This window comes from Ischnura elegans, chromosome 12 (genome assembly GCF_921293095.1).
Source record: "Ischnura elegans chromosome 12, ioIscEleg1.1, whole genome shotgun sequence".
NCBI classification, from domain to species: domain Eukaryota; kingdom Metazoa; phylum Arthropoda; class Insecta; order Odonata; family Coenagrionidae; genus Ischnura; species Ischnura elegans.
In genome coordinates this window covers 40,877,428-40,890,417 of record NC_060257.1, presented here as the reverse complement: position 1 = coordinate 40,890,417, position 12,990 = coordinate 40,877,428, and the positions used below count along the sequence as shown (strand labels likewise).

Here is a 12,990-nt window from a genome sequence, read left to right as displayed (position 1 = left end):
GATATTTTCAGGTGCTGTTGGTTAGGGGGAGGTAGCAGTTGGGCTTGGTGCTTGTGTAGGCAGCACTGTGGGTGGGGTGGGTGGAGGGTTGGATGACTAACTGAGAAAGTCAAGGAGGGGAAGCGAGAAGGTGATGGTTAATGAGGTATGAATGCCTGTGGCTTAAAATTTCTAACTCTTCCAGGGCGCCTAATCTGCATCCTTTCTTCTCAAAGTGCATAATGGTGGGATTAAGTCACTGTTGCACCCCATGTCCAAGAGGTATTTATAACATTTTTCTGAACTGACAGCGGCTGACCTTGAGCGCGCTCGAAACCCACCCACTCTTCTAGCCAATCACAGAAGAGCGACAGGAGAAAGTGCGTAGGAGCCCGCAGCCTCTCTCCGAACTCCGTGCAGTGCAGATCGCTCTCCAGCTAGCAGTGTTGCCAAGCCGAATCTTTGGATATCCCACAAAGCGCTCGTTCTGCCGCCCCTGAAAGTACTGTTATTCCCAAGGCTGGCAACGGCGGTCGGCCGGATGGAGGGGAACGGAGAGGTGGAATGGGCAGCGCATCTCATTAGCTAGTTTCCATTTTCCACCCAGCCGCCGTCAGTTCGGAAAAATGGTATAGCGAACTGCGAGTTACCTTTCCCCTGGTGATGACACATCTGGTGCTCAGCAGCTCTTGTGGAAAAACTCCTCCCTGTTTGTCCATTTTTAATCATGTCACAGTCGGCACAATTAAGGCGAAACACTCCACTCCATTCCTCCAAAATTTACTTGTCCTTTGGTGATCCAAGTATGTCCTGGGTATGGATTTTATAAAATGCTGGTTTTTTTTTCTTATAAAAGCACTGCTATTAACCTTTTCCCTACCGTACACGTATATATACGTGTGGACGTTTCCTGACCCGGGAGACCACGGGCGTATATGTACGTGTGAGATTCTCCCGGTCAAGAAAACGAAACCCGTATATATACGTTTTCTAGCTCTCCCCCTTTCAGGACGGTCGTGGGTTTAGGTCGCCTTTGTCTCGGGACCCAACGCTTCGGGGTTTAGGATTAACCCTCCGAATCCGGGAGCAGGTACCCGGACCCTTCGTCTTTTATAACTTCTCTCAGCGGTAAGGGACAGCGGTCATACAATTGTTTATAGAGTCAATTTTCGAAATAAATATTTGTTCATTTATCAAGAAATATAAACTAAGAATTGAATTGTTTGTCTTTTGAGCAGCGTTTAGAATTTTTAAACGAAATTCTACGACAAATATTAACTTATATCTCGATTTATGTATAATCATCAACATGGAAATTGTTGCTGCGTTAAATGCTTTGATAATGGCCTTAGAACTTCGTTTAAAATTTGACAATGCTCAGATAAAAATGGGGAATTATATTCTATGTCTGTAATTTACGTGGAAGCAACAATTATCCATTTGCTAAATACATATAAGCAATACATAAGTTGACCGCGAACCAATGCCGCACGTATGGTCGTAAACCCGGAAAGGAGGGAGCACAACTACTCTCGGAGTCCGAGATAATGCGGAGTCCCACCGTGGAGGGGTCGAAAAAGGTTCAGCGAGACCCTTCTTAAAGAATGCCCTCCAAAAATGCTCCGTACCACGAGAAAGAAGAGTCTCTTGGGGCTCGGTACAGCAGTCAAGCTTAGACGAAAACTCCGCGGTCTCGAAAGGGTTAACTCTAGAGATAATATGCGTGAACCACACTTAAAATTTAAAAAAATCCAAGTTGAGTAGACCAAGTTTATTGGAATGCTGAGGGATACAGAGGTTGTTTACCTACTTAGGTACCTACTTAGTTGGCAGTTGTTGTAGCTAGTATTATCTTTCATGTCTTGTCAAGATCAAATGCCAGAAAATACTGAGCATTGCTGGTTCAAATTTGACATAGGTGCCAACCATGAAAATTTAGTGTCAGCGACATCGAGGCACATTTTTAGCAGCATGAGGTTCACCTTTACCAGACAAATATTTAAACTTTTCATTTCTTATTTTTTGTGATCTCCATTGAAATGGAAAAGTATAGTGAAATTTACTATAGGCAGCGATTCTTCCGGGTTTCCTTCCACATTTATCCATTTTACTGGACAATTTTTCGCCAACGTTCCAGTCGGCTTCCTCAGGCACTGTTTGGTGCCTATTTTGTGGAGGCGTGCCCTGATTGGTCAAGATCTTGGAAGACCCGTTTCCATACGCTGGCGAGAGTGTAGCCGTCTTCATTTTTGAAATTTTTGGGTGTTTTGGCGATTTAAATTGCCATTCTGATGATTCTTGGATAGTAGCGGCCTTTCTTTATTCAATAGAGAGGCATTGTCAAAGTTGATAGTGGGGGTCGGTCCACTCCATTGGTGTTCCGTCACCACTGACTGGCTGAATTGTCTATTTCTTATGGCCCTTCTGTGTTCTTGGACTCGGAATAGGGTAGTTTCCTTCATCTAAGAAAATGAAAGGCATTGATTGCGATTCGTTACCCACCATTAGTGTATTCGTAATATACAAATTATTTGGTTTTAGAAATACCGGTTTAGACGAATGGCAAGGGTCAATTTTATCCTCATTTGAAAAAGGCCAGATTGGCGCCCATATGATGCCACTCCACATGACGTCATAGGGACCTAGTTTCTATACAAGTAGATGGGAGTTTAACATCATCTGAGGTTACTAATGCATGCATGAGGCACAGAGCTCAGGGAAACATGTCTTAATAATCACCTATTAAAACTGGCTAAGGTCGGAAAGTTTTCTTCCTTTGATAAGGTATTAATAATCCTTAATTAGGCCAAGCGCTACCAGCCAGCATGGTACTCTGCTACCTGCTAGCATCCTGCGTCCTATCAGCACTCAGAGCCACCTCAGTTGCGGCAGCGGGAACCAGAACGACATCACATGGAGTTTTCCCGGCATTCATACTTACCCGTTGAGTTTTCGCACGCTTGAAAATTTTCACTTTTCATTTAATCGTGAAAAATAGATATCATCATTTAAAAATCTAAAAGCGTGAAATATGTACTCCAAGAGTAATAATCTTTCGATTTAGGCAATAAAAAAATGATTGGAAACCACCCTATTTCAGTGCTCATGATGTCTGGCCGATGTAGGAATCACCACTGCTGCATTTAATCTGGTATGCTCCACAGATGTCGTTAGGGTGGTGATCTTTCATGTTGACGAGGATATTCGCCATCTTGGTGACTCATTTGAGCATGGTCATGATGTTGTGTTTCTGGAGGGCTCTAGCAATCTTTTCTGTGGTACCGGCAATGTAAGGTAGGATAGCATGTGCTCTCGCATTATCTGAGAGAACCGTACTCCAGAAGAGAGATGAAGAGAACCCTACTACAGAATAAATGCAGCCTTCATTACCAGCGCACTGCGGAAGCCTTTGCACCAATTTTAACCATTGATTGGTCCCACAAAGTTACTAAAAAATCATTCTCAGGAATTATAATGGTGTACTTTTATGTTACACTTGAGTTTGTGAAAGTTTATGATAAACTGTTAGTTTGGGCTAGTTGAAACACTGTTTTATAAATTATTCAATTTCATATCGACAAACATATTATCAGTCACAAAAAATTGAAATTAAACATCAAGCCAGCGAACAAAGAGATGCTGATTCGCATCAAAATTCAGAAAATATTCAATAATATCATCTTAACTAGACTCATTGATTTGGGGAAGTTTCGATGTGCGTGAATTTTCAGCATTAATATTTTTGAGCATGAAATATGTATTTATATTCAAATATGTTAAGAAATAGATTATTCAAGGTATGTAGAACAAAATTTTAACTAGTCATTAGAAATAATGTAGCTTTTGAAGAAATTTGGTTTTGTTAAGTTCACAAGTACTTACCAAGGAGGAGAGGCATTTCTTCTAGACAGCTTGAAACTTCACTGTAATGTTGCACTGTGAACTATGTAATTGGCTCGACTGCAACTAAAAGCAACTGACCCACTGCAGTTGTGAGTTACATGATACGTTGTACATTAATTTATCTCTAAGTCATGATTACATGGCAAGGCAAAGCCATGCCCTCCCCGGACTCAGCCCTTTTTATATTGAAGCTAAGTGCTTACAGTAGTAAATACAATGTATGCATCTACTGGTGCGATCATCTGAATTCGCCCAGTATACACGTTACTGCCCCATCTTACAGTATTAGTGGCTTAATCTATATGATAGGGGAGTCATAACTTAAGTGTAATGAGTGGTATTTGTGCTGATTTGCTATTTTTTGCTAAATGGTAAATACAGTATAGGCGCTTATTTCATGAGGCTACATTTATGCACAAGTTAATAATGACACAACTTCCATATTTACACCAAAATGTACAATGTAATGTCAGAACAAATAAATGTCCAACACGCCACATGGAAGAACTTTACATACCACACTATCAAACATGTATTTACGTTAGGTCTTTCCATACCACCTCTTGCGAAGTATGAAATCAAATGTCATAAGATTTAAAAAATCTAAAAATGCAAGTCTTTTCAAAAAGAAATACTATGAAATATTGTTACACGTGAATTGGATATTGTAAGTTAACTGAATATTATGCTAATGTTAATAAAATCAGATGTATTTATGAGTATTCATATGTTTGTCTTGCTAATAATTATATATATACGCATGTATACATATTTATTTTTTGTTCTATTTTGTCATATATCAAGTCGCATTCTGTGACATCAATGTTTAATGTAAATCTTCATATTGTTTGTAATATTTTTGACTATATTCAGGGGTGGTTCCAAGCAAGGCCGTGGACTGGATTTTGTTCTGGAGGGGGCACAAGGATACCTCATTATACAAAATGAATGCAATGATAATGGGACTGTATTAAAAATCTAGCATATTTTCAAGGGTCTGGGGGGCACGTGCCCCCGTTCCCTCCCCCCACTAGATCCACCTATGACTCTATTATGCAGTAGAACCTAGGATAACGACCACAATCCATTCCAGAAAGCTGGTCGTTATCTGAAATGTTCGCTGTCCGAAACAATTTTCCCCATAAGAAATAAAGGAAATAGGAATAATTGGTTCCTAGCTCCTATTGACTCGCTAATATATGAAAGTTACAGGCTCTTTAGGTATTGTATTACATTGTATTACTTGTAGACTTTCTATGGCAGACATTGTATTACCTTGTATCCATTTGGTATCGCACAGCACTGAACACAAACATGGCCTCTACACATCTGTTCGCCATCCGAGGCAAATTTTTAGCGAAATTTTTGGTTGTTATCCGAATTGTTCGTTATCTAAGGCGTTCGCTAACCAAGGTTTCACTGTATTTATAATCATGTATATTCCTAAGGGACACACTTGTCCCGGAATAATAAATTTCATTTTCTATGTACTATTCTAATTTTCCTCCCATCTTTCCAGGTGAAAAATATTGTTTGTCTCCATCCATGGAATATACCTTGAGGTCTGGAATTAAGAAAGAAAGGGGCACTGAGCAGGAGACCTATTCCGTTTTGCCTAAATCCGAAAAATTGCCTGAGTCGCCATTAGCCAAGAAGAACTTGTTATCAGTGTTCAACGACGGTGTCCAAACAGAGAAGGCAGAACCGGGAAATACACCTTCACCCGTGAGACAAAGTCTGCGGGTAAACAAGGACAACAATCGTTTCAGGTTGACCCCTACCCGTCGTAGACATAAATCTTCTCCAAGTTGTCGCCGTGTTCCTGAGAATGTGAAACAGGAAATTGATCGTAGCAAAGTGGAAAATGCTGAAGGGGATGCTGTTGAAGATGATGCATGTAAAAAATTGAATTCCCTTGTGGGTGGGGCCAAGTATTCTGTGGAAAAATCACATAAGATGGAGGTGAATGGCTTTGGTGACTTTTTAGATGTCCTCTGCACTTCTGATGTGTTCCTTAAGAAGTTCAAAACTGCTGGAGATCTTGAATTGGGAAAGACCATGGTGTTTGAAATAGGGAATGTATCCAGACTTATCAATCTATCCATGGAAGTTTCTAATTCAGAAAAGAGCCGGTAAGTTAGTATTCTTTATCCTTTAGTTATGTTTTTCCTCACAAGAAACATTCAAATACACTGACAAAAATTTCAAGTATGTAATATTCGGAAGGCAACATTACTGAACCTTTTAAAATATTGATATGCTTCAATAAAATGGACTTAAATGCCTGCACTGAAATTAATGCATATCGATGGCTAAGTTCTAACAACACGTATGTGTCTCAAAATTTGGCCGGTCATAGTTAATACTGCTAAAAACTGTTAATAAAAAATGAAATTCAAGCAAAAAATAACTCTTTGTTTGCAAATATTTGCTCCTTTTTCAGTTTTATGTATTTTTGGTTTTTAATTTCAATTAAAATTAGTACAGTGGAACCTCAATCTGTCGTTTTTCAGGGGGGTGGATGAAAAAAACGATGAATGCGGGAAAACGATGAATACGGGAAAGTTTGTCTGGGTTGCCTATGTCCCAGGATCCACTGGAGTTTTGCGAATTATGATATTCATTAATGGATTCAAACGAGATTTTAGCTGATTACAGGAATATTATTACTTTATCGAAACACTTAGGTCATATTGTTGATTCGACTTATCTCTCTTTCTAATATCCTAAAGGAACAAGCCGCCTTGCTAAAAAATGTTTGCACTCCACTCGGAATTTTCACTGCTATTATGCATTTCTGTCTGATGTAAAAATTCTTATCCATCAAATGCCATTTCAAGTACACGTATTTACGAGAGAAATGTGCGTGTTATGCCTCAAACAACTGATTTTGCCGTCGCAGTGATTGGTTATGAGATGGATCAAGAAGGCCAAAAATAGTTAATTATTTGAAAAGTTCCTTTCTAGCGATTAAATTTTTAATATGATTGAGGCAATGTGGCGTTAATCGTCAGCGGCACGCCCACCTGATCCTCGGCTTCATCCAACTTCTTGTTTTCACCAGGGATCTTGCTCTACCCCCACCCCTGCCGTCATATGACATACCGAGGCGTTCTGCAATATTCACACATTCCTAGCCTGGATTCTTTTCTTCATCATCAATTATTTTCAGTCCATCTTTTAAAGTTCTTACTTTTGTCTTCGGAAGGGCCATGGCCCGAAGACGAATAAGAATAAAACTAATGAAAATGAAACCGGACTCCATTGAACCCACACGGAAAACACTCGCTAGTATTAAGTCAATCCACCTTGGAAAGTACAGAACCACTCGTACGAGGTGAAGTTCGGCGCTAATGCTATCGCGTACGGCATAGGCAGAGCTTACTGCAGAGGGTGAAGCATGACCATATGACTGCGCAATGAAATTTTTTATCCTATAGAGAAGGCAACTTACCCACTCATTTCTAACAATAAGTAGCGTAGCTCTAGATGAGCAGATGAATTCAGATCGCTAGTAGGGAGAAACAAAATATCCTGAGAAGATATCGCTTCTTTAGCACCTCAGACAAGTGAGACTTGTAGCATAACTGGTAATTTGTAACCAGACGCCCTGTTTTCGAAAAAAATCCGCATCAACTGCCGTGAAGCTCACTATCAGCTGCGAGGATATCGATATTCGCCAGAAATCACCATCGTATTATTCCAAATATTTCCTTGCTTAAAATGGTTAAATAACGTTAGAAATACGTCGTGTTTGGTATCATTCTTTTTTGAATTACGTGCACATCACTAATATCTCAATCTAATAAAAGTGTAATACCAATTGCCGAAATTCATTTTTACACACCTTTTGGGCTAATTGGTGATTCATGCAGCAGTTGACCTCCAGAAGTGGGGATCTTTGAAGCGAGCCAGCTAAAAAAAAGTCAGCGGTCGAGAAAGGGGGAGGCGTGAAAAAGGTTTCTTTTGTTCTCGAGTAACTTGATATTTTCTTTCGAAGCTAAGGTCGTCGTAATACGATCCCTGCTCGAGCTGGGACCTTTTTTTATTTTGGAGAAGAAGAAAGCTTCAACCGGGGAGAGGCGAGTGCTGAATGGAGGGGGATACCGGATCTTGGGAAATGCGCTAATGTAACTATCCCACGGCACTCTGCTTCTCCCTATCGCATTTCATTCTCCTGGGGAAGATTCAAACTATGTGTCTGTTGTTATTAGCCATAAATAACACGTTGTAAACACTTCGTCTCATTTTTATCAAACGATGAATGCGGGAAAATTATTCGACGGGACCGCGATCTTCAAACGATCAATGTGGGAAAACGATACTTCGGGGAACGATAGATGCGGGAAAAAATTACATTGTCTTTATGGAACTTAATTTGGGACCAGGAGCGGCGAACGATTAATGCGGGAACGATAAATCGGGGTTCCACTGTATATACAAAAAAAAAAAATTTTTTTTTGCTCTCCTGAAAATTTGCTATTTTTGAGATACATGTTGTTAGAACTTAGCCATCAATATGCTATCATGCAATGCCAATAGTTTTGTTTTTGTATGAAAATATAAAGTTGACGTATGTTATTATTTTAAGTTTTGTATACCTATTGTTTAGTATACTCCATCATTTCATTCTAAACTGGGGAATACAAAACTCAGTGCTCCTTCAAAATTTTTTGCCAGTCAATGGTCGACATTTGTTTTGCCCACAGAGGCTGCTAATGAAAGATACAAAATAATATACCATTAATTAATTAAATTAAAAAAGAAGAACTTTGTGCTTTCACAATTACAGTGAGTCCTCGTTCTACGTCACCCCGTTTAACGTCATTTCGCGATAACGTCACGAAAATTTTGAGACCGTCATTCGTTTATCGCACCTTTGCTTCGAGATAACGTCAGGTCTGGTCAGGTCTTTTAAATTTCGCGCGAGAAAAAATGCGAAGCGGCGGGCGTTGCAGGTTGTTCGTTTTGTGGGCGGTAATACAGTCAGTCTAAACGAAGTGTAAAACGGTGTGTTTATTGTCAATTTCGATTACATTTATAGCAAATTTTCTGCAAAATGAATTCTTAGGTAGGTGCGCAAATGTTAAGTGCGTAAATGTCAAGTAAAGTTTTAGCAAATTTTACTTGACATAACGGTTTTCTGGAACCTGAAAAGTGATTTCTAGGAAATTTTCCGGGTAGAACTCGGAGTATTTGTCGTCACTTTTTCGCCGTGTTCTCAATAATCTTGGTTCCTGTAACTGCAACGATGTTTCAGCGATGATGATGCCCAGGCGATGATGCCGAGGTGACCACCATAGCGAAGCCAAAAAAACAAACGCGGGAAGATACAAAAATGGAGAAGGATGTACGCCGCTGCTGGTATTGCCGTCAATGAAGACAGGGACTCGTGTTTATGCCATAGTTTGGCATTCCCATCGTAAGAAATGGCCCTAATATGATACGCTAAAATTTTTTCGCGTAGGAATTGTGAGGTCTAGGAGCCGATATTCACTTTTTACATTGTTTCTTATGGGATATTGTGCTTCGATTAACGTCATTTCGTTTATCGTCACATTTTTCAGGAACGGTAAGTGACGTTAAACGAGGACTCACTGTAATGTGAAAGCACAAAGTTTCTTTTTAATTTAATTATGAATCGCTTTCACCAAGTTACGCCTCAATCAATCTATTTTTTCCATTAATTAATGGAAATTTAATTTTTTCCATTAATTAATGGAAATATAATTTTTTCCATTAATTAATGGAAATATAATTTTTTGTATGTGTCCTTTGGTTAATGCTTTTTGTTTCAGATTTTATGTGTAGATATTTTCCATGTATCAAAGAAAAATGTTGATATCACGACAGGGGCAGTTCCAGGATTTTTTTTTGGGGGATGGGGGGGCATGAGGGTCTGACAGGTCTTCTCATATTTGAGATTAAAAACAAAATACAGCAATTACTGTAGAAAATATTCTCTTTATTTTGATGCAGAAGTAATGAAATTAAATGATTGAGGCTCTGTAACACACAAAATGAAACGAACATGATGATAACCGTGTTAAAAATCTTGTCCATTTTTTATGCATCTGGGAGGGTGGGGGGGCATGTGCCCCCCTAAATCTGTGTATGTATCATGTCCACATTTATTATATTCATGTTACCCATGTTTTTGATTATTAAAAATCTTGTCCATTTTTTAAGCGCTTGGGGGCAGGGGGGGCACGTGCCCCCCCCTAAATCCGTCTAAGTATCATGACTACATTTATTTAGGTGTTCACTTTACCCATGTTTTTGATTATCCAGGCATCCCTTTACATTTATTAGTAAGGACAGTCAAGAGTTTACTGTACCTAAGATAAGATCATACATTTGAGCTACATACCAAAATTTCAACCTCTGTGATGTCGCAACCTTTTTTTCTTCTCAAACAATAATAGTCATTTATAATCTTTAGAGCTTTTTTTTTTACTCTTGCATTCAAAATGGCTCTCGTACTAGCAATCTGTTGTTTACTCCCCCATCACCATAGCTCCCTCAACTCCAAAACAGCAATCCAAACATTTAACAAAAAATATTTGACTCACTACTTATTATTGATGTTATCTTTCAGGGAAATGGAAGCAAAACAGACCAAGGATTCATGCACTGCTGCCCAGTATCAGATGATTCTTCCGATTATGCACAACCATTGGGTATTAAATTGTTCAGCATTAGCTGTGGATGTGGCGCCTCATGTTAGGGAGACATGTCGTATACTGAACGAGTTGTCCGTGACTGGAAAGGCCAGAACACGAATGTCTCACAGACTTCCAGCAATCAATCGTATTGGTCCAACACTCAGAGAAGCCTTGAGCAGAACATTAGTGGATGATTCAAATGTTCATCACCCTCCCAGTGTTGAGGTGGAATCAAAAACAGTTGACGGGAGAAGTTAAAAACTAGAATTATGTGGATGATTGTGCCTTCAATGACTGTATTATACATTAGTAGGTGTAGATAGCACTTTTTTATTTAAAGAACAATTATTTTATATTGGAGAACCTGCCATTTTATTCTTTAATTGAATTAGTGGTTTTAAGTTTTTATAACTGCCCATATTGCAGCAATTTTATTTTTAAATTAATTGCATACGTCTATAATTCGTCTTACTTTGAAAATATCTAAATTACACATGTTCACCTTCTGTTCCGTTCTAGATTTCTGTCTAGTCTGTCATTTTAGGACTTTTGTTTGTCATCAGTTGTGATTTCAGGCTTGGGGTTAAATTGAACAAAATACTCTGTGAACACACTGGCATTCGAGCATTTATTTCCTTTTTAATAGTTTATCCATTATTTCCTTTATCAACATAATAATTTTGGTACTGTGTATTTCTAATTATGTGGATTAGTATTTGATGGAAACTGTGTGGGAGTTTTGTAAAAGATTTTTGTGAATAAAAATGTCTTAAGAAAAGATAAGGTGACTTTCCTGTCTGGGGCTTATGCATCAATGTCAAGCAGGATTCATCACACTATTTACATAAAAGGGAGCTCTCCTAATCCGGAATTTCCCAATCTGGGAACAGCCATAATCCAAGGCAATATTTCCAAGGGGTGTTAGAATACTTAAGCTGAATAAGGCTAAACTCAGACTAGATGAAGACACCTTATTGTAATAACCAGTAGCTTACCTGATCAGCAATTGGGAGATCCCAGTTCAAATCGAAACTATGTTGAATGATTTTTTCTTAGCTTTTTCATAGATTGTTTTTCATTTGAAATTCATCCAATGAGGTTATTATGAATTAGTGTAATTAGAAATTTTTTCTCCTGATGGGGTATAAAATGGTATGAAAAATATGTACTTAAATATCACAATTTCCTTGATTTATTTTTTTAGCATGCTCACTGCTGCTTCAGTCATAATGACCAGTGCGTACTTCATCTTCATGCAGCTTCGGTCAGAATGACCAAAGAATGAGTAACATTTTTGGTCTCTCTGAGCAAGGGCATACCCAGTATCAAAAAGTAGAGGGAGACAAGCCATTGTCATTCACATTGTAACACAGAAAAGGTTAAGGAAATCGTTATTTTAAAAAAATTGTTAAAGCGCTTTATTTAAGTAAAAAAAATTATTTGCTCGAAAAAATATTTTTATTTTAATTACATTTTTTATACTAACATCACTTTTCTTGGATGTAAAGAAAATTTGATCAAAACTTACGTTTTGCACTAAATGTACTTTTGCATCTAGCTGCCTTCTTTCCCCTGCTGGATACACCCATGTCTCAGAGCAAGGTGTTGGTCACTGCTACTTTGCTGCAGCATATTTGATGTGACTGACATAGCGCATGTAGCCAAATGTTCACAAAAACTCAAATGGAAATGAGCCAAGTACTAAAGCAAAAGGAAAAAGAAAAACCTTGGCACAGTGGATGAATTCATCTAAAAATCTGGGGCAGGGAATGTTTTTATTTCTGGGGGAGGTCCCCGGATCCCCCTTCCACTTGGGGGTATACCATACCCCCCAAACCTCCCAGAAGCCTGTCTCCCACAAAGTTTTACTGCAATCGAAGCTGATGCTTTTCGCAGATGAGTTGATAATGTCACGAATTCATGCCCCCATGTCCCCCATTCATCAGACATTTCTCCTTCCTCGCATAAGCCTCATGTAGTTAGCAATGGTTTACATTCTCGGAGGTACCAGTGCCAGATTCAGGATAGGGTCAAGGGGGAGTAGGTGGGGGGCAAGGGCGGATCCAGGATTTTTTACTAGGGGGTTTTGGGTTTTTTTTTGCACCAGGGTCTGACAGGTAAACGGTCTTCTCATATTTGGGATTAAACGCAACATGCAACAATTACTCTGCGAAATATACTGTTGTATTGAACATAAAAGTTATTAATATTTGTATTAAAAGTCTCTTCTATCTTTTGAGTGTTTGGGGGGGTTGTGCCCCCTCTAAATCTGCCTATGTGGCGGGGGACTGGGGGTAGTAACCTCCCAGCAGTGGTGGGGGTCTGAACAAAATTACCTTTCTATCTAGTGGAAAATGGAATACCCAAGGGGTGGGCTATAGTCCCCCTTAGGCCCTCTCTGGACCTGCGACTGGATTGTAACATACCAAAAGTATGTCAAATA

General features: G+C 39.0%; 1 protein-coding gene across 1 annotated transcript in view; it reads left to right on the top strand.

The window, feature by feature from the left end:
- LOC124169021 overlaps positions 1-11,327 on the top strand; it is a 50,028-nt gene extending 38,701 nt beyond the window's left edge. Inside the window, exons 12-13 of the mRNA XM_046547485.1 lie at positions 5,402-6,014; positions 10,481-11,327. Coding sequence (XP_046403441.1) covers positions 5,402-6,014; positions 10,481-10,805 — 938 coding nt within the window. The 3' untranslated portion in view covers positions 10,806-11,327. The remainder of the gene's footprint in view (positions 1-5,401; positions 6,015-10,480) is intronic.
- Positions 11,328-12,990: the final 1,663 nt, after the last annotated feature.